A 25140-nucleotide genomic window follows, 5' to 3' on the forward strand; every position below is an offset into this window, starting at 1 on the left:
ATCACAAAGTTCGGTAATTACTTGTATACCCAAAGAATAATTCTGGTGATGGATAACCAATAACCATGCGATAACGATAATCTACAATACTTAGGCATAAAGGGATGCCAGTGATGCTTGCGTTAAAAATGCAGCATTACGGTACGTTTCTCTTCCACAGTTATTAACTGACAGGCACGAAGATATTCTGCGACCAAGGAAAAACCCATAAAATTTTCATCACGAAAAGTTACTGGACCAACCGGCACTCGAACCCGTCACTCTAAGGATAGAGTCTTGCAGAATTCCTGAGCGATTATTGTATCGAAATATTGTCGTCGCGGTTGAAACCCGAAGTTTCCCCACACCCGACAATCGAATTTTCTCAAAATCTATACGTGAAACCTAACGTCGGACGTAGTGCGCTGGACAGCGGACCTGGCCCTCTATCCAGCGAAATGGGCCCAAGGTTTAGGAGAAAAATCGATTTTCGCGTGTCAAAATTTCCGATTTTCAACTGCACGAACAATACGAGTCCTCTTTTAATTGTCCCATACTGACAACGTAACACGCATTCGGGACGAGCTAAGGGGCAAACGTTCCCTTCAGCAACGATAATGAATCGTCGTATCCCGTCGGATTATTCAAAAACCCGCGTCATTCGTTCGAAAAGCCGTACGTCGATGCTTTGTTGCATCAACTGGCTTGTATCCAAGATGAATTCCGTTCGAGTTGGGATTGACCGAGTCCAACCATCATGCTCGCGTTCTGATCCGCCAGAGGCAGATAAGCGTCCGTAAACATTTCGCCGTTCATCGTCCACTTAGATTCCCAGAATCTGCTCACTCAAGCGCCCTTCAATGGTGGCTGCCCTGGCCAAGCCAAGAGGAAAAACTTGAAGAACAGTCAAAGGGAAAGATCCTTTTGAAATACATCAGTCGGAGTTTCACTCGACACACTTCAGAATCATGGGTACAAAATGGCCTGATATCCAAGTCTGCGATGACGGGAGATTTTCATCCGTTTTGAAATCCTTAAGCCTTAAGGTGTTTGTGAGAGACCATGGAACTCAGTTGATTACGGTTTTTAAGAGATTCTTTAAGCAAAGTGAAATAAAGTATAAGTAGTAATACAGATCCAATGGATCCCACTGAGCTCACTAGCTTCTGCTCAGATACTCATATTCATGCCTCCCTGTGACACCGGCCGGCCTATGAGCAGCCTTAGGGAAAATTGGGTAACCAACCCTGGTGGGAGCTTTGGTTGTAGACTGACAGGGAGTGGGGGTTTGCTTCTGCAAACCTACGCGTCTGTTCTCCAGAGAGAGCGGCTCACAACAGCGTATGCTTCCCATGCTAGGGGAGGCTGATGATCAACGTCCGAATACCAAAGCAGGACTTTAATCGGCTGTTCGAGTCCGTATGAAGTTAATCATCAATATTAACTTCTTTTCTCGATCAGCCTAGATAGCTGTGTAGTGTCGGTAGCGAATGTCTCAATTGGCTAAGAATTACACTACGGACCGCCTGTTCCGGTGGTAAGAATCCACCAACAGGTGACCCCTAATTCATGGTGTGATGCGGCTTTATGCTTACCGTGCCTAGGAATGAATGGCTAGGGGGGTCTAATAAAAACCTAACCGCTAACGGAGCCTGTGGAGGACCAGGGCGCCCTCCACAGTATGTAGCCCTTACTGCGCTAACCGGAGCAATGGTGCAGTGGACCTTGTGTTTCTCCGAGACAATCAGCTGCCCTTCTTTAGTCTCACTTGAGGCTAAATAAGGGCGGGACTATGAAGATGTTGTTAATTAGTTTAAATTTTCACCTATATGGGTTCGCATTATGCGATTTACACAGTGTATTCTGTGTATCCTCGCCTTTGGCGTTTTCCAATCGATACCGATTTGGTTTTATTGTTGCTGTTCTTTTTTGTGCTGTTGTTGCGAAGAGTTTAATCTTACCTAGTTTGGGTAGTGGCTACGGTTAGGATAGCTCAGATCAATCTTCAGCATAAAAGAACAGCAACGATCAATCTTTGCAGACTTATGCAAAATGGTACAGCCCAAGTGGCCTTGGTACAAGAACCTTACTTTCGTAAGGGAAATTTCTATCTAGGAAACCTTGTGAACCCGGTGTTTGCCACTTTCAGTAAACATGAAATGGCAAACTCGCGTGTCATGCCTCGAGCCTGTGTGCTTGTCAACAACGCAATAGTTGCTACACTCATCTCTGAACTAACCACCAGAGATGTATGTGCTATCACAATTGATGTATCCCAAGTAACACAACTTGTTACATTAGTGTATATAATACACATTTTAAACAAATGCCTTGGTTAGGTTGCTTGTATGCATAACTTAAATTTGTACACTTATATTACCGAAAAAGCGCAAAAAATGGCGGCTTATAAAACATCGTTGATGTTATACCTAGGTATTTTTCAATACCTTAGTAGAACATGTAAGATGTTTTCTTAAACTTTGAAAATACTTATTCGTTCAAGCCAAGCTAGCAGAAATCCTGCGTAAAATGGAAATCCATTTTCACAAACAAGTGATGACTTAAATGATTTTGAATGCAATGTAATTATTTATTTTCAGGTTTGTTGTTGTTCTGTAGTATGGCTGAAACTCATGTGCCACTCTAAATTTTTGGTGAAATGACCACAATTACTCTTCATTAATTCATTCGCTTCTTCTCCGGTTGAAAATAAGCATAGAAGTTAGTTTATTTTTTCATGTTTTGTGTGAAATTTCCTATCAAGTTCTCCAGAATCCAACATGGTAGGTGCCTAATACAGTACCGTTCATATAATATGAACTTTTTTTTAATTGTATAATATGATAATTAAAATACGATCAATGTAGAAAAAATCAATTTCTAAGGAAAAATAAATTTGTTTTTCATTTAATATTCTTTATTTTCATGTATGAAAACCTACGCACTTAGAGCACAACACAAAGAAACTATTGTAGGAAACTGTACGGCATGATCAAATGAATGTGTCAAAATGGTTGATGTTCAGTCTAAAATATATTGATTTCACTATTAGTGACTGTAATTTCTGATTTTTATATTACAATTCAATGAATAAATAATCAAATGTAAGTGCTATTTCGACCTGCACTGTAATTATTTAAGTCTTAGGAACTAAAGTTTCAAACATACGTTAAAATACATATTTTGTGCATCTCAATAACATGATTCTAGAACATAATTATATACATTTGAAAGTACCTTAAAAAACATAACACTAACTTGATTTCAACATCCTTTAACAACTGCGTTTTTTGTTTTGTTTTCGAATACCTGGTTTGAACATCAATATAACAATAACAAATTAGTGATGAAGTGGCAGAAAATAAAGAGTTCTTTCGCAAGGTCCAAAACAAGTTTTTCTTTATGTGGTTTAAAAAATTGCTACAGGTAAATACAAGACATACAAGTGACATAGGAGCCGATTTTTTTTTTACATTTTGGGATGAACCCAAGCCACCGGATCAACATTAACAAAATAAAGTACTTTGGAGGAACGCTGCAAATTGTGCATTATTGAATTTCGTACTTGAAAATAACATGTTTTGAACATTCTTCAACATGTTAGTGTTGACTTTGTGCTGCTGGATGTCCTCACAACATCTGTATTTTGAGGAAGACGATGAAGTGACAAACTTGTTTTACCAACGTCCAAAATACATAACTATACTATAACATCTTTTTGAATTTTGCTTTCCGAAGATGTTTTCTGTGTTACTTGGGATCTGTTGGAAACCTCAACAGGAAATACGTCTATTGTTCTGTGTATTTACCACATGATGAACCATCCCCTACGGATGCTTTCAAACAAGTCATCGCATACTGCACTTCAAAAGGCCTTCCGCTAATTGTTGGCAGTGATGCTAATGCTCACCATATCATCTGGGGCAGCTCAGACATTAACTTGAGAGGCTCCAGTTTGATGGAGTACTTAAGTAGCATAGATCTTGCATTACTTAACATAGGCAACCGCCCAACTTTCATGGTATCTGCTAGAGAGGAAGTGTTAGATATAACGCTTTGCTCTAGCAGAATTAGTCATGAGCTGACCAATTGGCATGTGTCAGATGAAGAATCTTTATCTGACCATCGCTATGTCTTTTTTGAACATTTAAATGTTACTTCGCAAACATTGCGTTTCAGGAATCCTCGGTCAACAAACTGTGATCTTTATACTGATTTGGTTGCAGCCAAATTTCATGGATATTCACCATCCATTGACACTCCAAGTGATTTAGATGATGCCGTTGATACTACAACGACCTTCATCATGGAAGCTTTTGAAGAAGCATGCCCTCTACGGTCTGTGAAGATCACAAGAGGAACCCCTTGGTGGAACTCTGATCTGGCGAAACTCAGGAAACAATGTAGAAAGAGTTGGAACAGACGACGTTCGGCTGGTTCGGAGGCTTTCAGGTCGGCTCGCAAGGCCTACAGGAAAGCTCTCCGGTCTGCTGAACGATCCGGCTGGAAAAACCTTTGTACAAATGTTTCCAGCTTGAGTGAAGTCAGTCGGTTAAACAAAATCCTTGCGAAATCTAAGGATTTCCGGGTGAACGAGCTTCGTTTGCCAAATGGCGATCTGACTTCCTCTGATGAGGAAGTTCTGGGATGCTTATTCAGCACACACTTCCCTGGATGTGTGGATATTACATCTTCGGATGATCCTAATGTCTTTTCTTGTAGTTATGATTCTTTAGCTTCGGCTCGGAGTATTGTAACTATAGAATCGATTGAGTGGGCTCTTAATAGCTTTGCTCCTTTCAAATCTCCTGGGTCAGATGGGATTTATCCTATTTTGCTTCAGAAGGGATTTGATTATTTCAAACATGTTTTGAAAAAACTACTTGTTTGCAGTTTTGCTACAGGGTATATTCCCAAATCCTGGAGGGATATTACTGTAAAGTTTATTCCGAAAGTGGGTCGTGCGTCGTATGAAGAAGCAAAGAGTTTCAGACCTATCAGTTTGACCTCTTTTCTTCTGAAATGCTTAGAACGCATTGTGGATCATCACATCCGTGATGTTCATCTGGCCAACGTGCCTCTTCATGTGAACCAACATGCCTACCAATCTGGTAAGTCCACTGTGACTCTTTTACACAAGGTTGTTTACGATATCGAGAAAGCATTCGCTCAAAAGCAATCTTGTTTGGGTGTTTTCTTAGATATCGAGGGTGCCTTTGACAACGTGCCTTTCGATGCCATATTGGAAGCCGCACGGAGTCATGGTATATCTCCAATGATTTCCAATTGGATTCACCAAATGCTCAAAAACCGATATCTCTTCTCGACATTGCGTCTAGCAGGGATTAGGAAATTGAGTGTTTGTGGATGCCCCCAAGGGGGAGTCTTATCACCGCTTTTGTGGAATCTCGTAGCAGATACGCTATTGAAGCAACTCAATAATAGCGGTTTTCCTACTTATGGTTTTGCCGACGACTATCTAACATTGTTAGTTGGTATGTGCATCAGCACCCTTTTCGACCTGATGCAAAACGCCCTTCAGGTAGTTGAGGGTTGGTGTCGCCAATATGGCCTTTCGGTTAATCCGAGTAAAACATCTATTGTTCTTTTCACGGAAAGGCGAAACCGTAATGGCGTTCGACCTTTGCGTCTCTTTGATTTTGAAATCGACGTGACTGAACAGGTAAAGTACGTTGGAGTCATTCTTGATTCCAAGCTTTCCTGGACACCTCACATTGAGTTCAGAATCAAGAAAGCTTGTATGGTCTTCGGGCAATGCCGGCGTACTTTTGGTACAACTTGGGGTCTAAAACCCAAGTATTTCAAATGGATTTACACAACTGTGGTTCGGCCAATATTGGCCTATGGATGTTTTGTGTGGTGGCAAAAGGGCGAAGTGAGAACGGTCCAATCAAAGTTAGGCCATCTCCAAAGGATGTGCTTAATGGCGATGTCTGGAGCGTTCTCTTCAACTCCTACGGCAGCGCTAGAAGTTCTCTTTGACGTTGCCCCACTACACATTCATCTCAAAAAAGAAGCCCTTTCTTGCACTTACCGGTTACGGGTACTCGGTCTACTAGAGGAAACTCCTGTGAACCGCAGTTCAACACACACCTCGTTGTTTCCACTTTTGGTGAATTGGGACAAAATTGTCCTTGCTCCAAGTGATCTTACAATTGCTTGTAATTTTCCATATAGGACATTTTCCACGAAATTCCCTTCCCGGGAAGAGTGGACATCTGGTTATCTGGAAAGAAGTATTTCAGACGGCATCGTATGTTACACTGATGGCTCCCTTCTCGAAGGTCGAGCAGGTGCTGGTGTTTATTCTCGTGAGCTAAGGCTGTATCAGTCTTATTCACTTGGTAGACACTGTACCGTTTTTCAGGCCGAAATCTTTGCTCTTATGTGCGGAGTGCAATCAGCACTTCAGCAGCACGTAATGGGCAAAGTAATATATTTCTGTTCAGATAGCCAGGCTGCTATTAAAGCACTTGCTTCGGCCAACTCTAGGTCGAAGATAGTTATCGCTTGTCGAACTCAAATCGAGGAGCTGAATTCAGCAAACGCTGTTCACCTTCTATGGGTACCTGGTCATTCTTCCATCGCTGGAAATGAATTGGCTGATGAGTTAGCTCGCTCTGGAGCATCACATGACTTCATTGGCCCTGAGCCAGCTATTCCGATATCGAAGTGTTGGGTAAAGCTTCAGATTCACACCTGGGCTGTCACTCAACACAGACAATATTGGAATAGTTTGGAGTCATGTCGTCAAACCAAATTGTATAGTGCTGAGCCAACTCTACGGGTGGCGAAGTATCTAACTAATCTGTCTAAGCAGAATTGCAGCATTCTGGTCAAAGCATTGACTGGCCACTGCCGACTCAGCTATCACATGGCGAATATTCAGCAAGCTGATTCATTTGCCTGTGATAGCTGTGAATCCGATTATGGAACTTCGTATCATTTGATATGCAACTGTCCAGTTTTCGCGCAACTGCGTTTCCGAGTATTCGGTAAACACTTATTAAGTGAAACTGACTTCAGAAACCTGAATCTTCAGGATATTCTGTTGTTCTTAACCCGCTGTGGTAAAGAGCTATAGGCTCTCTTTCGCTTTATGCGATATTACAGTGCCCTTTTCAGGGCGCTGTTTGAACCCATTGTGGTACGCTTATGCGTTAGTACCCTCTTCCAGGGTATTTTTCCTATTTCCCTACCTGTCCCTATCCCCATCCAAATCCTTTTTCCCTCAGGTAGATGATGAAATAGGCTGTTATTTTGGCGATGGCACAAATGTCCCAAATGGAGGATAACGTGCCTCTGGAGCCGGCCTTCTGATACCTGATACCTGATAGGACTTTAAGCTCAACTGTGCACCCTGCTCCTTCAGAAAGTTAAGGGGTTGGTGTTCGGCAAGCCAGCCCGTAAAACCAACAAGCAGTGAAAAGGATACAAGACAAGAATACGCAACAGTTCCAATGGCAGCGATCCACCTGATGGAAAATGATTTGTCATTGGAAACTCGATTCGTGGAGCTACATATCTCTCAAGAGCACCTGTATTCTCGCCGATGTACTAAATGGCCGCGGATTCGGCATCGTAGCGCTGCAGGACCTGTGTCGGATAAGATCCATGATGCGAAGGCTTAGAGATAATCAAACCACAAACAGACGTAAATAACTCTTGCTAAATTTCCAGCGATGCCAGAAGTGAGTAGAGCGAGGCGTCTGTTTGTCTGTGGTTAAATTATCGTTAAGTCAATAATTCAATATATCCCAGAACTTGTTATTTATGACTACACACTAAGCCAGAAGAATCATGGCGTCCAAAAACGAGGTGACGTATTTATTTCATTTTTAAGCTCTAAAGTGTTAAAATTTAAATGAAATGTTAAAATTGTTTGACGCATACATTTTACGATCTCCAGTGTTGCGTATATGTTTGAATTTTGGATTAAGTGCGAGATAGGTCGAGCGTAGGGACTATACCAACGAAGCATCCCAAAACCCTACTATTTTCCATGTGACCTTTATTTATAATTTCAAAGCGTACTATCAAATATGCCATGCTCGGATGACTGTTGGAATGTAAGAACAAAACCATTTTTAGACTTACCTTCTGGTATTGGTGCCACAGTAGAACAGTCCAACTCATCAGAGCCATCGTCACAATCCCGAACGAGATCGCACTTTTGTGATGTCTGGATACACTTGCTGCTATCAGCACAGCTGAACTCGTCCTCATTACAGACTAAAAAGAATACAAGAAATAAAGAAATCCATATAGTTGAAAATCTTGCAAAAGAACAGCAACTGCAGTATCGAAGCTGACAATTGTTTTATGGTTATATTTAGATGGCACAAACAATGCACTGCTCTGCTGTTAAATTCGATGGTTTAGTGCTATGTGGATCGATGATATTATTATCTGCGCAGTAGTTCAATGGATACTGAGGAAAAACGGTGAAAATGGGCGACACACTTTGAACAAACACTCGGAAAACACTCAAATAGGCGATGGAAAGCAAAAGCGAAAATGTGAATATCAAGCGACAATATGGTTAGCTGAACAGGACATCTGTTTGAATAGCGATAACGAAACCCACATAAACAATCCTTTGGATCCTCATCCTCGCCATTGGGACAATCAGGATGTCCGTCGCACTTCTGCACTTCACATATGAACACGTTCGTTTTTCCACATCGGAATTTGTCGTCTCCACGGCATTTGTCCTCTGCGTAGACCGGGTGTTGGCTGGAAACTTCAACGCGAGCTTCCGTTACAGGTTCCGTAACAGGATCGTCGTCTTCGTCTTCTTCTTCGTCAGGTACGTCAGGAACCCGATTCAAAACTTCATGATGAGTCGTAGAAACAGTGTATGGTTTTTCACTAATGAAAGGCTCTTCAGTAAACGGATCAAGAGGCTTATCTGGACCATGATCTGGGTAATCTGAATATGGAAACAATTTTGTTTTATTTTCACTAATCCACTGTCGAAATCTCCAATATGGCGAGGAAGCAAATTTTAGTTTTAGTGCTTCGATGGGTGGTTATATGGATTGCACTCTAGAGTGCCTCCGTTTCGTAATGTTTTATGGAAAGCGAACAAATTAAAAAGAAAAGAATACCTGTTTCACCATAATCCTCATCCAAAGTACCTAGACCGAAAAATTAAAACAAATGCATTAAACCAAAAATCAAACTATAATTCAAACGTAACATTACAATACATAGTAGGTAACAAATGAAGTGCACGAAGAAAATCTTTGGTAAAGATACTCTTCGCCCTGGCATAACATGTAAGGATAATTTAAAAATATTAAAAGTGGACACATAACGAATACACAAATGGCATTTTAGGAGAACAAATCTACCGAACCAACATCGGATTTCACTGAAATGTAGATGGATTGCTCACATACTGGTATTGATCAACCATTTTGATTTTTTCAATAGAATCCATAGATGTGTGCTCTTGAATATCCTAAGTGAGGATACGTTATGTATTTATACTTTTAATAAAATGAAGTTTTTTCATGTTCAATCATGTATGTTTTCATGATTAGATTAGATGAATAGTTTCTGAAGTAATAAAATGAAATAATTACGATTTGCAACATTTGCAACCATTAGTTATTTATAATGCTAGGTTTGAAATGGAATAATTTTGCATACTTATTTATATTTAAGTTCTTTACGAATTTTTTTTAGTATGATCATAATCTTGAAAAAGGAAAACACAAAAGGGTACACTTTAAGCTGAAAATCAGACAGAATTAACCCTGCTAAAGATTATTATTAAGATGTTAGGCTAGGCGCACCACGATAGCGAAGTATACGTTTAGTGAACCTGTCTTGGTCATATTGACTCCAACGTCCTACTAGGGTTGAGAATGTGGAATCCAATTTTCTTGTCTCAATTTATACACGGCAAAAAATCTGCATGGTGATATACACTAAAGTCTGTTTTAATGCGATGGATGCGCCCGCGTAAAAAAAGGTCTTATAAAAAAAGTTCGCACGATAAAGGCTGGGTATGCTGCGCAATTCAGATCCCATTGTAATTCACTAGCCTCTGCCCAGCAGCTCCTATCCCTACCTCCACGTGGTACCAGCCGGAAACTATGAGCAACCTTAGGGAAGATAGGGTAACCAACCCCGGTTTGGTCGTAGACTGACAGGGAAGGGGGGGAGGGGGTAGTTTGTTTCGGCAAACCTGAGCGTCTGTTCTCCAGGAGGAGTGGCTCACAACAGCGTTTGATCCCCATGTTAGGGGCGGCCCAAGCAGCACCTGCAACATCATCCAGAATGTGGCTTTCTATGCTTTGGTCTAAATGAATTACACTAGAAGCACACGAAACATTTATCTTGTCAGTTGAGTTGCATTTATACTCCGAGATACGTAAAGTTGCGGCTTTGTTACATAGAAATAACAAATTACCACGTGTTTGACATCGATTCGTGGAGGCGGAGCTTACATATTGCTCACAATTGATAATACAGTCAGCTTACATTAAATGTATTATGTAACATGCATGAAACATCTAACTCTGGTTTGTTTGTTCAGACTAGGTTCCAAATGCGTTACAGAAAACTTGAGCGTCTTTTCATTTTGACAGTTCTCTAGCTTGTGACAAAGAAGGTGCAATAAAGTAACAAGTAACTTCAGTAGCTTTTATGGTGCGTTGAGTATCGATTCTCTCACAGAGCTCTTGGTGTAGTATGTAAGGTGAGAAGATTATACTCCTGGTGTCCATGGTTCAAGTCTGGACAAAATCTTTTTCCATTTCACGCTATGTCTGAACCAGCAGATTATAAAAATTGAATGTACATCGGATTTTTTTCCGCAGAACATCAGTATTCAACCTATATTTTCATTTGCAGAAGGTTTAAAAATATTCTATCGGTGAAAATTTTTTCATACATTTTGTATGGGAGAGAAGTTGGCCGAAAACGAGTATTTCATGCAAATTTGTATGAAAAACAGTTAAAAAGATGAAAAAATCAAAATTTCCCCGATGAAATATTTTCTAAGTTTCTGCATATGATAATATAGCATGAATTCTGATATTCTGTGGAAAGAAACCAGATGTACATTCAATTTTTATAATCTTCTAGTTCAGACATAGCGTGCGGCAGCCACAAACCGAGTATTGTGGCGTACTATTGTTGATTATGTCTTGTCTTAATGATGTTGAACAAATAAATGTATGTAATGTATTTTATTTTAGAGAGAGCCTTACTTTACAAAACATTGTATGTAATATTTGCATTTTCGCTTCTAAAAGCTTCAGTTTCTCAGTATAGATAGCTTTCGACCTATTACACCCGATTCTTTTTTTTTTTGCACGGGCTGGTTTTTGCTATATGACTTGGTTAATTTTGAATCAATACTTTTAAAATGTTATGCACATGTAGGCACAATCAGTACTATCTATGTTCAAAAAATCAAGTCAATTGGTTAAAATTTAACTGAGTTACACTAGATTCTTTTTTTTGCACAGGTCGTTTTTATGCTATAACCAATGGACTTGATTTTTCGTACACGGATACCAGTTTAATTTTGATGTAATAAATATGTTTCAGTCACGTATAAGGCAATCCATGACGACTTTTCGCGATGGGGGTGACAGCCAAAAATGTAAACACAGTGTGAGTACTACTTAACAAAGTTTCGTCAAGTGTCGTCGGTGCTTAACAAATTTCTTTGTGTTCAACTGTCCTGATCATCGGATGTCAAAAATACATGGTAAACAAAAAAAAAATCAGCTGATCGCATCTGTCTCACGGATTGCCTTATTACCGTTTGAAACAATTTGTGAAAGTTGCATAATGATCGCAGAAGTTTTCAAGCCATGGCGATTTTTCGAAGTTTCACATAGAAATCGAATTTGAAAACTTCAGAGTTCATATTTTCAATGCCTACTTTTTACAGATGAGACTGACTTGCGATTCACGGCAGTAAAGGTCCAAATCAATGAGCGGGTCATCTAAATCAATGCAACTAACTCTTTATAGCTCGACATTGAATAGATTTCTACAGGACATCAAGTTGGATAATTTAAATATATCGGGTTTGCTGCCCATGCTTGCAGAATTACACTAACCCAAAACAAAACCGTGACCTAAGTTGGCCCAAATTTGAAAAAAAAATACATTCCCCATCAAATACGTTAAATTTACCTTCCGCCGTTAGACTGTATCCCTTCAGGTCGAAATTCTCGTAACCGCGCTCGATGGAAAGCCGAAGGTGGTTATCGATGGCGTTCTTCGAGATGCTCTTGTCCACGCTTATTTCGAACGTGACGAACGTTTCCCGCGGTTCGTCCGAGTTCCGCCTGAAAAAAAAGCAGGGAGAGAGAGAGTGAGAGATGAGTGATATGGAGCAAAATGATCTTTTTTCTCTGAGACTAATTCGAGATAAAGAGAGGAAGAGAAAATGGTTTCAGGAAGAGCGGAACTGCATGCCATGTTGTGTGCAATTTGTACCGCACGCTAAAGAAAATGCTAACCAAAAACATGGAATTTCTTGGCGTATCACATTTTGTGGCGCATATTTTGGATCTATGCTTCAACAACGTTATTTGATTTGCAGTTTTCAGTAATTGGAAGGAAACATATTATTATAGAGCTTTTGTATGCCGACAACAATACTCCTTAGGAGGCGCGTGTTACCCCGATCTCCCATACGAAAAATTCTCAGCGCGTGGGCAAGCACTCGTGAGAGTTTTCTCCCAAGAGAAAGAATAACAACAAAATATTTACTCACTCTAGTTCCTGTACGGTGATAATGAACAGCGCGCTCAAATCCAAGTCACTGAGCAGTGTATGTAATTTCTCCGCGACATTCTTTGCAACCTGTTTGAATTGATTGCTCTCCTTATTTTCGAACGCTGGATCGTAATTCTCGGACACCGTCAATGTTAGCTTATCTGAAAACACAGAAACAAACATCACTCAATTGGAAGAATCACTTCCACCCGGAAGTTGAACACTTACAGACATTCTCGAACCCGCGGTCCGGCAACCCGCCCGAGCCAGACATTCTGTCTTCGTCGTCGTACGCCGATTCGTCAAACTGTCGCTTCAGTCGCAGCGCATCGGCGTTCGGTTTTCGTTTGTTCTTCTCGACGCGTGACGACTTTTTAAAATTTTCACCTTTTCGTCGCTCACTCGGCTGGTTCTTCTTGGCGCTCTTCTTGCCAGCATTTAAATCTCCTTCGATTTTCACCTTTTTGCTACCGTTAAGCGGCTTCTTGGGGTTCTTCTTTTTCTTCTTCTTGGGGGGTTTCACGGTTTTCTCAGGCCCACCTAATAGATTATCTATGCTCCGCTTGATTCTGTGTACACTTCGCACCAGCCAATTCTGACTCTCTGCTTCTGGCGCCGCTGCCGCCGTCTCTGCGTCCGCAAAGTCAGCGTCATCGACGTCGTCCTCGTCCACATCGTCGTTGTCGTCGTCGTCGTCGTCGGCCAACGCAACATTGTTGTTATCGAAGCCACTCAGGTCGAAGAGGCTTTCCTCCTCGACGTTGTTACGGTCGGCGCTCCGTTTACTCACCGGTGAGGAGTGCGCTTGGGGCCGCTGTTCGCTGAACACAACGACCTTGCTCGCAATCGGCGACGAGATATCGTCAAACACCAGATCCACATCGTGCTGTTGGGGAGGAAGATAGATGCTTGATTAGTTTTATTGGAACTGCATTTTGTGAAAATGATTTATCTATTTTTTGATACTAAATTATATAGGTAAGTTTACATTAGGAATGATAATTGATTACTTTTACCAATATAGAAAAACTTGATAGCTTTACATTTGAAACGATTCTAGTTTGTTGCGTTCGATGGCGGAAACATACAGCCAACTAAATAATGAAGCCAGGCGAATCGGATTAGTCATTAATGAGTCGATGACAAAGTACATGATGGCAAAGGGCGCTAGGGAGAAATTAACGCGCCTGCCACTCCGAATTTCTATCGACAGCAATAAATTGGGGCGATTGAAGAATTCGTGTACTTGGGCTCACTGGTGAACACCGGCAACGACACCAGTAGAGAAATTCAGAGACGCATTATGAGAGGACATCAAGCTGACTTTGGACTTCGCAGAACTCTACGATAGCAACCCGATTAAAATATTTCTCGAAAGCCATCCAACCGATATAAGAAGACGTGCTGCCCAGCGAGCTAGGTGGAACGATCAAGTAGAGGACGATTTGCGGACCCTTCACAGAGTGTAGAACTGGAGACGCACAGCCGAGTCGAATGGAGACGACGACTCCTCGTACAGCAGAGGACACTCTGGCCTTAGTATGACCGGTAAGGTAAGTAAGATTTTGGAAATAAGTAAATTTTCCAATCGGGTGATAGCTTAACCAAATTCTCATTTTCATTCTCATTCTTCAAAGACTAGACTGAAACAATATTTTCGTACCTTATGTGGGTTTAATGATTTACATACAAAGAACAAATGACGTTAGTGTAGACAATAGTGAAAGATTATAATGTCTAAAATTTAATGTAGGTCCTTAATGCGACCGAAACGTTGGGCAAAATTAAACAGTCGTATTTGAATTTTTATTTTAGGACTGGAACAGCCTTTTCAAGTTATACATTTGTTCTAGACTAACGGATTTAATCAACTTGTAATTTCATTTAAGATAATATGTAAATGGTCTACAAATATGATTGTTCACAATAAATAAATAAAATATCGATAATCAAAAATTCAGCCTGGCATAAATATTCGGGTGTAGGAGCGCTGAGCCAAGGAGTGGTAGAAGATGCTAAGCGAGAGAAAATCGTCCCCTTCGTCATTGAGATGCACGAGTCGAAGTATTAAGAATTCTTGAAAGCAATGAGAAGCATTGCCAAGCTCACGTATCTTGGAGCTCAAGTACGTAGTATTCTACGTATTCGTACCGGTTAAATGGCCCTCGAGCTCAAGCGTGACGAATTGCCCAAGCGCACTGCCTGTAAATGTCTTCCGGAACTGATCTGTGGTAATAGACTTCACCATCTCACTACAGAGATTACTCTGAAGGACAGAAACTGGACAAGCTCTGCACGCTTCAAGTGTCTTGAACCGGGACACAAGTCGTGGGACTGTAGAGGTCCTGATAGGAGCGATTTTTGTAAGCGCGTCGCTTGGATGAGGTCATAAGACGTATGCTTGCATAAGCCAAGCGCTTGATTTGTTTTGGGAAATTCGCCAATACTGCGCTTTTACCAAGCACCCGACGGGATGCCCTAGTTGTCCGGTTTTCAAAAGAGCCTCAGCTGACTAGACACAGAACGCAGTTAAACCTGAACCACTGTAACACAGCTCAGCATCTTCTGTGCCAGGCAGTCAGAGTGGAGGATAGATGTCACTGTCATAGCTACCTCATACCGAGTACCCGCCGGTTAAGTGGTTTGCGAACGTGACCAAAATGGCGGCGACATGGACGACGGTAAATACCCAGACCAAGAGTCGGTGCCTACATACATCTTACAAGGGATTCGTAGCACACATATTCATAAAGACGTGCATGAGCGTACAAAATGAAAGTTCATCAAAATTACTAACAGGAATTAAATTCCAATGAAGACACTACCGGCTTCCTCTTTTCCCTTCGTTTTAAGAAGATGGTACATACCTAATTCCTGGCAGCGCGAGTTGTTGTAAGAGTTGGACAGATGAGCTTCAGCAAAATAATTAGATTGCTGATTGCCGAGATTCAGTAAATAACCGAATATCGTTAATTTGGATGACATATTTTGGTTGAACTGCCAAAAGTATACGACAATACAGCAAAAATGAGCTTTAAGGGCCCATATAGCCGAGGCGGTAAACGCACGGGTATTCAGCATGACCATGCTGAGGGTGACGGGTTCGATTCCCGGTCGGTCCAGGATCTTTTCGTAAAGGAAATTTCCTTGACTTCCTTGGGCATAGAGTATCTTCGTGCCTGCCACACGATATACGCATGCAAAATGGTCATTGGCAGAGGAAGCTCTCAGTTAATAACTGTGGAAGTGCTCATAGAACACTATGCTGAGAAGCAGGCTTTGTCCCAATGAGGACGTTAGAAGAGAGAGACAAGAGAGAGAGAGCTTTACCGATTGAGATCGTTATTTCACATTACCGAGACCAAATTTCAAGATTAAGTAGTCGGCGTTGGTGGTGTAGTGGTAATCGTGATTGCCTCTCACCCCAGTCGGTCGGGGTTCAATTCCCGTCGACGCCGATGGGATTTTCTGAGACATAAAATCCGTTTTCCCTCGGATAGGAAATAAAGCCGTAGGTCCCGGCCCATGTGTTGATGGGTTCGATAAGTAGGGTCCCAGGTGTGGTGGCTGTCTCTCAGGGCGTCGGAATTTAAGGCTTAGCTCATAGACCCGCCAACGTAAAACACAACTGGCGCCGAACGTTGCTAGTTGGCCAGAAAGAAGAAGAAGATTAAATGTGTGGTGGACAACGGTGGTGGCTGGCACGGTTCGCATCGTTTATCTCCGAGGAAAGGCCGGGGTTTCTGATTCACGTAGTGCGACGGCTTCATCTATAGAGACAGGCCCGGAATGGCCGAACGCTGGGCAACATGATTTGAGAGGGCGACAGCCGACATTCAGATGGTTTGGCGACACACGTGGAAGCAGTTCGGGCCAGGTCAGTGCCGGAGACCGACAATTGCGGATGCCTTTAACCCGCACGGTATGGGGGTTCTTTCGGTGATACCCGGTAGCGCAGACCCGCGCCCAGATCCTTCTTCCCGAGCCGAGAACCTTTGAGGTTAGGCCAAGCTTGTGTGACCGTATAGGCTCCGGTTGAGCTTTCATTCGCCGAAGATAACTTCTGGTCTAGAGAGTTTTTAACGGAGGAAAGATCTTTTGAATAGCTGTAAGCCGCTGATCCTGAGGGCATAAGAGCTCGGGTTCTGACTAGCTGGCATCCAGGACTGTGATAAGAGCCTATCGGGCCCCGTGTAATTGTTCTGGCTTTCTCAGTCTAAGAGCATTAAAACGGCTAGTTTGGCATAGCCCGACGTTTTGGTCCCGTGTATTGGACCTTTTTCAAGGGATAAGCAGTCAAACATCTCTCGTTATGCGGTTGGTTATCCCTTGAAAAAGGTCCAATACACGGAACCGAAACGTCGGGCTATGCCAAACTAGCCGTTTCAATGCTCTTAGACTGAGAAAGCCACAATAGTTCAACATTTCCTCCCAGTCGTCCTTCCCAAAAAGTTATGATTAATGTAAACCATATCTGTTGACCAGTTCTGCTGTCAAACAATTCTACTCTGCTTATAGTGGAACACGTTGGTGCAATGGCTAATGCAGTTTGGATTCGTAATTTATCTTTTCAGGCCAACTATTTTTTTTCTCTGAAGGAGGCAACAGACAGCTTGGTGGTCTAAGCAGCGAAGCACTTGTCTCTGGTTTAAGCACATTAGAGCTGGAGTGACATTTTCGCGGTTCTATTCCACGGAAAATGCTACTGCTTGTTGTTCTTCTAGGCAAAACCTATGATGAGTTTATCGAAAAATGCTTCCCGTATCTATTGACACCAAGCTGACCATTTCCGTTCCGTATTATTGCTTTGCATGCACAGCACCTACTACCATTGCTTTTCTCACCATTCATCAGTCTACCTGCATGCGGATGTTTCTCCCTAGCACAAGCTTGCTCTGCAAGCGAAGCAGGCCAGGCTGGATTGGGTTTCATGGCTTGCTGCTTCCAAATTGATTTTGTCTACACTGTCCATTATCCGTCGATAAAATTGTGGTATGTGAAAATGGGAAAATAATATAGGAAGCGATCCGTTGCTCACTTTCCGTTCGCATAACAATGTTTTCATCTGAAGGTCTTCAGTCGTCGCTTTCTTCCGGTTGGAAAATTTAATCTACTATGCTATGCTACTTTAAGCTTGTGCATTTCGCAAAAGTTTAAATCCTTCAGACAAGATAAAATTGACTTTTGTTACAAATCTCCAGCAGCAGACTGTTTAAAATAGCAATTACCTCAAAAATCGTCCTTCCCTTTCCAGAAGCAAAGTCCACTCAAAGTGACAGGAAATAAGCCACACGACACGTCTGCCGCAAAACCGACTCCACTTAAGTTCAAACATACACAGATCGTTTCACACCTCCTCTCGCACGACTTTGTACCATCAATTCCATGTATACCCTCTTGCCTCTTGTATCGAGCACAACCAGCCAGCGATGGAAGTCGTCGCATTCAAACCGCCACCGGGCAGCCGGACCGTGTATGAGTAACTGAAGTTTAATCAAATATTCAAGGCACGCGACGGCAATTTCAACCGCTCATCATCACGGTTTTCCTCGCTGATGATCACCATCTCGCTTGTCTTACACCACACTATGATGGCACTGTTGTTCTTTCGCTGGCCCTTGCTTCCTTCCTTGCAGAGTTTTGTTTGAACACACTGGCGACATCGTCGTCGGTTGGTGAGTGCAACAGTAAGTCAGCAGGAGAGGCGAGGGAAAAATCGGCCAAAAAGATTTTTCTCGGGTTTCTTTTCTAATGTGGGGCACATTGTTGGAACGGTCGTTTTTAGGGAAAAATTTGGTAGGATTTCAAGAAATAAGCCATGAATGCAAAAATAGGTTTTATTTTACTATTTTTTTTATTATTTGGTTGAAACAGACGTTCTTATCGACCAACGTGTTTACTGGTGTTCGCCTAGACTTGGTAATTGCAGAGATACATACATATATAAATTGGTGAGGTCATTTTATTTTATTGTGAAAGTTTAAAATACTTATTTTCCCATATCCTAAAATTATAGGACAACATGTGTTACTTTGACAACCTTAGACATTAATCTTTGTAAATTTAACAAATAAACATAGCGTGGGTCATAGAGGCCGTTTTTTTCAAATCAAGGTTTTTTTTATTCCATTTCGGGTCCTGAGTGACTGTACACAATTTGAGCGCGATCAGTTATGCCTACACTTTGCGCATCGCGGTTGAAATTGGTATGGGAAAATTTACTTCTTATATATATATAAAAGAATAAAATCTCGCGATACAGGCGTATCTACAGTGATCGATTTCTCTTCATCGATTTTCTCTTTGGATTATTTCGGGAAATGCGAACAATATTCGGATGATCTCTCGATTTGTTTCAGTAAAGGATGACTAGGACTAGCATCCAAAACAACAAAAATAACCGAAAATGATGTGTTGGCCAAGTTGTTAAGGACAAACGTCTTGAAATCCCGCTTCAAAATTGCATCGAAACTTCAGACATACAAATCTCAAGATGCAAGCTTTAAACAACAATGCATTTAATTATTCTGTTCTTGCTCACTTGTAATTAGCTGAAAACAAAAAGCTCAGGTGCGCTGGTTTTGTTTACGAAGAAATTTGTGCCCTCGAAATCGTGAGTAGGTGCTAAAGTCGGCCATTGTGGCGTCAATTTTGGAATTCTAACAAGTCTGTCCTTAACCAGAGAGAAAATCGATGAAGAGAAATCGATCATTGTAGATACGTCCGTATGATACTGAGCACGAGAAATTATTCTGAAAGTACAAAACTGATTATGTAAAAGTATAGCCACAGACAAACAGACGTAACACTTGCGAAATTTCATCGACCACGCTTTTAACGATCATTTTAAATTTTCATAGTTGTGGCTTTCACATCCAGAGGCGCGCGCATCGTTTTTCTATGCGTTTGACGTTTCACACTAGCGCCTTCTGTTGACGATATTGCACAACACAGTGATTCGTGCAACTTTTCCATGCACATCGTTCAAGGTGTTACGTCTGTTTGTCTGTGGTATAGCCTCAAATGTCCTGAAAAAACTTTGCCGAAGACCGCAAACTTTAATTGTGATGCGCAAAATGTTGTTTGGGACCTCAAAGGGCATCTAAAAACATTGATCTGATGGAATCTGATCATTTTGAAATTTTCCCATACATCTTTGACCCACCCTATTGTATAGTTCGTCATTTTATGTGTTTTTGCCATAAATAAAAGCATTGAATAATATACTGGGATTCGTGAAGCTCTTGAAGTCTATAATAACATTTATAGACATTATAGGCAGTGAAACTACCGTGGAGTTCAGAGCTTCAGGTCAACACTCGCAACAGTAATAAAACATTTAATTTGAAAAATATTTAAAACTCATCGGATTTGTTAAAGAGTTTCGAGCAAGACCCCAAATTTTGATAAATATTTTTTTTATCTGCCCCCTCAAAATGCAAAATCCAGCCAAAAATTTTTGAATGGGGGGAGACAAAAAGTCAAAATAAAATTTGTATCAGCCTAACATAAAATCAAGTATTGAATATGTTCTCTGCAAACATCATAAAGACTTACTCATTTCTTGCAGAGAAATCACAATTTATCAAACGCACACTGTGCAAATAAATATGACACCTAATAGTACTATTTGGTCATAACTCAAAATAGTGTCCATGCCACTCATTTCATTTGATATTTACCATCTCGATGTTTCGTTACCATGACCTAATTTCATGTGCCATTTGAAATTTGTGGTGAAATAAGCACATTTATCCTTCATGAATTCATGCGCTTTGCATCGGATTGGTAATGAGAATGAAGATTTTTTTTTATCTTCCTGGATTGTGTGAGATTTTAGAACAAATTTCCAGACATGCAACATGGTGGCTTATATCCACAGTAACGTCTGGAAGTTTTGGAATCCAATTTTCAATTATTGTATTAATGATGTGCTTTTAAACTGTAGAACTTGTATTTATTACCAGTATGGAAATGGTATTAAGTATTTCATCAAATGTTTGAACTGTCCCTGTCCTCTATGAATAATTAATAGGAGAAACATTTGTAGATAAACAAACGACTGTATATAAAGGTGAAACTTTTAGTAGGCACTGTAATAGGGTCGGCCTGATTTAGAAAAAAAGCAAAATATTGAAAATACGTTTAAATTCCATCCGTTATACACTACGTTATATACTTTAAAACATGTTTGCCAAATACCACATGAATCGATTGAAATACATTGAAAAAACATCATTGTTACGTATTTTGAACATCAATTCCCCAATAACCGACAATGATGAGATATTTGTTTTTGAATACTTGTTTTGAACATAGGTATAACAATAACAAAGTTGGAAGGCAGTACTTGAAGCGAATGTGAATAAATTGTTATTGAATATTTTGTGGGACCAAAACTAGTGAAAAAACTGTGCTTTTAAGTTAATTCAGACGTCACGTAAGTACCTAAAATGATTATTACGTGACGGGAGGCCATATAAGTGAAGTGCTATGGTGGTTTCCTTCTTTCGAGCCATTCAGGCATAAACTAATGTCCATAGGCATCAAGTTCTTTAGTTACTATTAACATGCTAACCTGTTTAGCAAACTCGTAGGGGATCTGCAATCGCAAAGCATAAAATATAAGTATTGGATGCTACCATAGCTGCTATGATAGTTGAATAACCTTGCATTTCAAGTGCAAAAGAAGTTTATAAATATTGCTCAAGTAAGTGAGAAGAGACAGCGGACTGATTATCGTATTTGATACGTTAAAATAACGTATTCTTAACATCTCTGATCCCAAAGGTTGTAACTATGTGTTGTTGATGTTTTACATGCCATCTCTAACTGAAAGAAGAAAGTCAACGTTGAATTTACGTTCTATAACCAGTTCTAAGGCTACTAAGATTTTTCATTAGCTTGTTATTGCCCAACATAGTTAAAACATGATTTCAACAGAAGTTGTGTACAGATACGAATATAGTACTGTATTATAACAATATTTTCAAATTTTATTTTCGAAGATGTTTTCTGTGTTACTTGGGAACCGATTGTAATCGACCAATCTGAGATCTACTAGATTTTATTATAAACCTTCGGGACATTTAGGGTTGTTCAATCTCTCCTGAAGTTTACAGTAACGGTAGTAATTATCACAATGAACTATATCATAATATTATCACATTCAACTGTAATCTGTAATCCCCCTGGAATTTCCTGAGTCATTTCAAGATACTTTTGAGATATTTCAGATCCATTGAACTACTCCGGAGACCATAGCTTTCCGGTTTACACTTGTGATAATAGCTTCTGACCCTACGTTAAGTAGTATTACATAATCATCTGTATTTCCCAAAGTAGTTAGAGGAACAATAAGTGTTGTTATATATTTTGGGATATTTTGGATCTTCCTTACTGTTATGGAGCTTAGTTGATAAAAACAACCTCTGTTGATTAGATAGTAACGTTACACATCCAAATAGGATCAATGAACCTCTTTACTCTCAAAGGTCCCTCCATGATAGTTTTGTGACAATTTAGGTTATCCAGTCTACACTTGCAATGCGAGCCTACTACATTAGATACTGATACATATCTAATCATATTGACTATTATTCTCCAAAGGCTGGTCGGCATTGTTCTGTACCTTTGAAATGTTTATGGTTATATGAACCTCAATGAAACTCATTTTTTGAAATTTGCATTTGTTTGCGCTATGAAAAGTTACATTGCCTAGTCTAACCAACCCAGATCCGTGAACTTCGATGAAACTCAGAGCCATTTCAAAAAACCTATGATATATTTCGACAATGATTTTTCATAAGGGCCTAACTGATTTGATCGATTTCTCTTCGTCGACTCTCTCTTTCGCTAATAACTTGATCAAAACAAACAAAATCATCATTCTTTTTGTTTCTATAGCAAGATGTAGTCGTCTTCTTTGCATTTCAACCAAAAAATCTTTGGAAAACTCAATATACATTCTGTAATAACACATAGAGAGGATCGATGAAGAGAATTCGAAAATGTCAGTTAGGCCCTAATGAAAAATCAGTGTCGATTTAGTGTTTTACACCTTATTAGACTATTGTGCAAATAATTTTTGCACACCTTCGTTTTCTCACTATTACCTGGACAACATATTTTTTCCTTGTTGTTATCTACACTGTCTCTTAGTGTGAGTATATGCGCATAAATAATCATGACAAAGAAAATCGACAATGATTTTTCCTAAGGGCCTAATTGACTTGATCGATTTCTCTTCGTCGACTCTCTCTTTCGCTAATAACTTGATCAAAACAAACAACATCATTTTTTTTGTTTCTATAGCAACATGTAGTCGCCGTCTTCGCATTTCAACCAAAAAATCTTTACTAAAAGCAGTGCTGAAAATTTCATTTCCTCATATCTAAATTCAATCACCTACAGTTCATTTTAGAAGCTGAACCTGAGAATATGGTGTATGTAAAACTTGTGCGGCTAGACCAGTTCTGCAAAAAAGTCACGGAAAAACCGTTATTTTTTAAATATTTACTCTGAGTCATCTAAACTATCTGAAAGCTTGTTTGGCGCAGAAATGGTAATATACCGAAGCTTTCGTAGGTACAATCAACCAACGAGTTGGAATTTCCTGCGATCTTTCCGACTTGGTGAAACGTCCTCACTGGGACAAACCCTGCTTCTCAGCATAGTGTTCTTCTATGAGCAGAGCACTTCCACAGTTATTAACTAAAAGCTACTTCCGCAAATGATCATTTTGAAGGTGTACATTGTGTAACAGGCAGGATTTTCCAATCTTTCCGATTATTTATTTGTATTACTTGTACATTTTTGTTGAATATTCGCTTTTCTTATCATCCGTTCATCTATAAGAAACTGCTTCAGATCTAGAGGTTTTCTGAGTTGGCGACAAGATTTATAAAATAAAGCTTGCAAGGACTTGGCTAAGTGTGTACAGATAGCGGTGAAATCTGCAATCACAATGGATATATGCAGCTGTTCAGCCTTTGTTAAACCATGCTATCAAATATAGGGTGTCCCAGAAAGTATGGGCACAACTTTGTATAGCGAAAGTACAATCATTTTCTTAACAAACAACAATTTTTATATTTTTGTATTATTATTCAGAGCATTTTTATTGATAACTGTGAAAAGTTTATACATTAAAAATGGTTTCTATATGCAGAATGATTAAAATGGAAAAACATCTTTTAAAACTTCTGCACAAACTACTTTTTTACGGTTTTGCCAAATATCCAAATTCGAAACATTTTTTTCGAATTCTTTTCACATGATACATTCAAAAACATGTTTCCTCAGATGGTTGATTGAAATTTTTTATAAAAATATGTTTTGACTGTGCGTACGGATAAACCATAATTTTGAGAAAACTGAAAAATTCGCCTTTTCTATTTCTGGATTAGACATGCCCACAGACATTCGAGTTTTAAAACATGTTTTGTCGAGAATAAAAACAATTCAATCTACACTTTATAAAGCTGGAGCATTTATTGAACTTATAGTGAAATTAAAATGTAATTTTCTGCATGTTTTGATACATATTCAGAAGCTTGTTTTCAACTATTAGAAAAACGGGTTTTCAAAAATATCAATTTTGGTGTTTCAATTCATTTTTCAGGTTCAAAAGTATATGTTTTCAATTCGTACTTAGGGTTGTATAATAGATACGCATGTTGAAATACACGTATATATTTTTTGAAATTTTTATCGAGCTTAATTTCATGCGTAGAAAACAATTTATTAAGCGATGTTATTGAAAAATATAGCAATTTGTGCAGAAGCTTTGAAAGGTCTTTCAGGAAATGTTCTACCGCATTCAAACGAAGTGTGAAATGCAAATTTTAATGATTGGCATTTGATGTTGACATATTAAGGCAGGATATGTGTGAAAATAAAGTTTGTTTATGCATCCATTCCCAAACGGCTGAGCGGCAAAGTTGTGCCCATACTTTCTGGGACACCCTATATAGACGGTATGGTATTTTGTTCTGGCAATAAAAATGGCAAAGTGGCCACATTTAACTTTTTTTTTCAAACTAGCTGCCCCGGCAAGCGTTGTATTGTCATTTTGAATTGTGACAATTGTTCACTTCGTGTTAGAATCACAGTTCAGATTGTTCTCACTGCAACCTTGTTGAATTCCTTCTCAGCTTGTTACTACTTAGTGCTTATGGTGGGGCAATGTAGGGATACGATTGTATAGTTACTCCAACGGTCGATTCGAAGAGTGGGCGTCGTGCGTATCGACTCAATGCGCGTCACGGTACGCCAACGCGTAATTAAGAGGTGATGAGTTTCCAGAATGAACCACGAGCTGCATCAGCTGCTGGGAGAACCAACCATCGTCCATACCGCGAAAATCGGAAGGCTACGGTGGGCGGG

General features: G+C 40.0%; 1 protein-coding gene across 24 annotated transcripts in view; it reads right to left on the reverse strand.

Moving 5' to 3' along the window:
- Window positions 1-25140, reverse strand: part of LOC109404958 (basement membrane-specific heparan sulfate proteoglycan core protein) — a 305493-nt gene that overhangs the window by 185710 nt on the left and 94643 nt on the right. For 23 of the 24 annotated variants that reach the window (XM_062858581.1, XM_062858573.1, XM_062858580.1 and 20 more), the window contains exons 3-8: window positions 12982-13639; window positions 12752-12914; window positions 12166-12320; window positions 9111-9140; window positions 8588-8932; window positions 8098-8232 (exon numbers count right to left, since the gene is read on the reverse strand). In XM_062858581.1, the coding sequence (XP_062714565.1) occupies window positions 8098-8232; window positions 8588-8932; window positions 9111-9140; window positions 12166-12320; window positions 12752-12914; window positions 12982-13639 (1486 nt within the window). The remainder of the gene's footprint in view (window positions 1-8097; window positions 8233-8587; window positions 8933-9110; window positions 9141-12165; window positions 12321-12751; window positions 12915-12981; window positions 13640-25140) is intronic. The other variant, XM_062858588.1, reaches the window with a different exon arrangement.

The sequence above is a fragment of the Aedes albopictus genome, chromosome 3 (assembly GCF_035046485.1).
Source record: "Aedes albopictus strain Foshan chromosome 3, AalbF5, whole genome shotgun sequence".
NCBI classification, from domain to species: domain Eukaryota; kingdom Metazoa; phylum Arthropoda; class Insecta; order Diptera; family Culicidae; genus Aedes; species Aedes albopictus.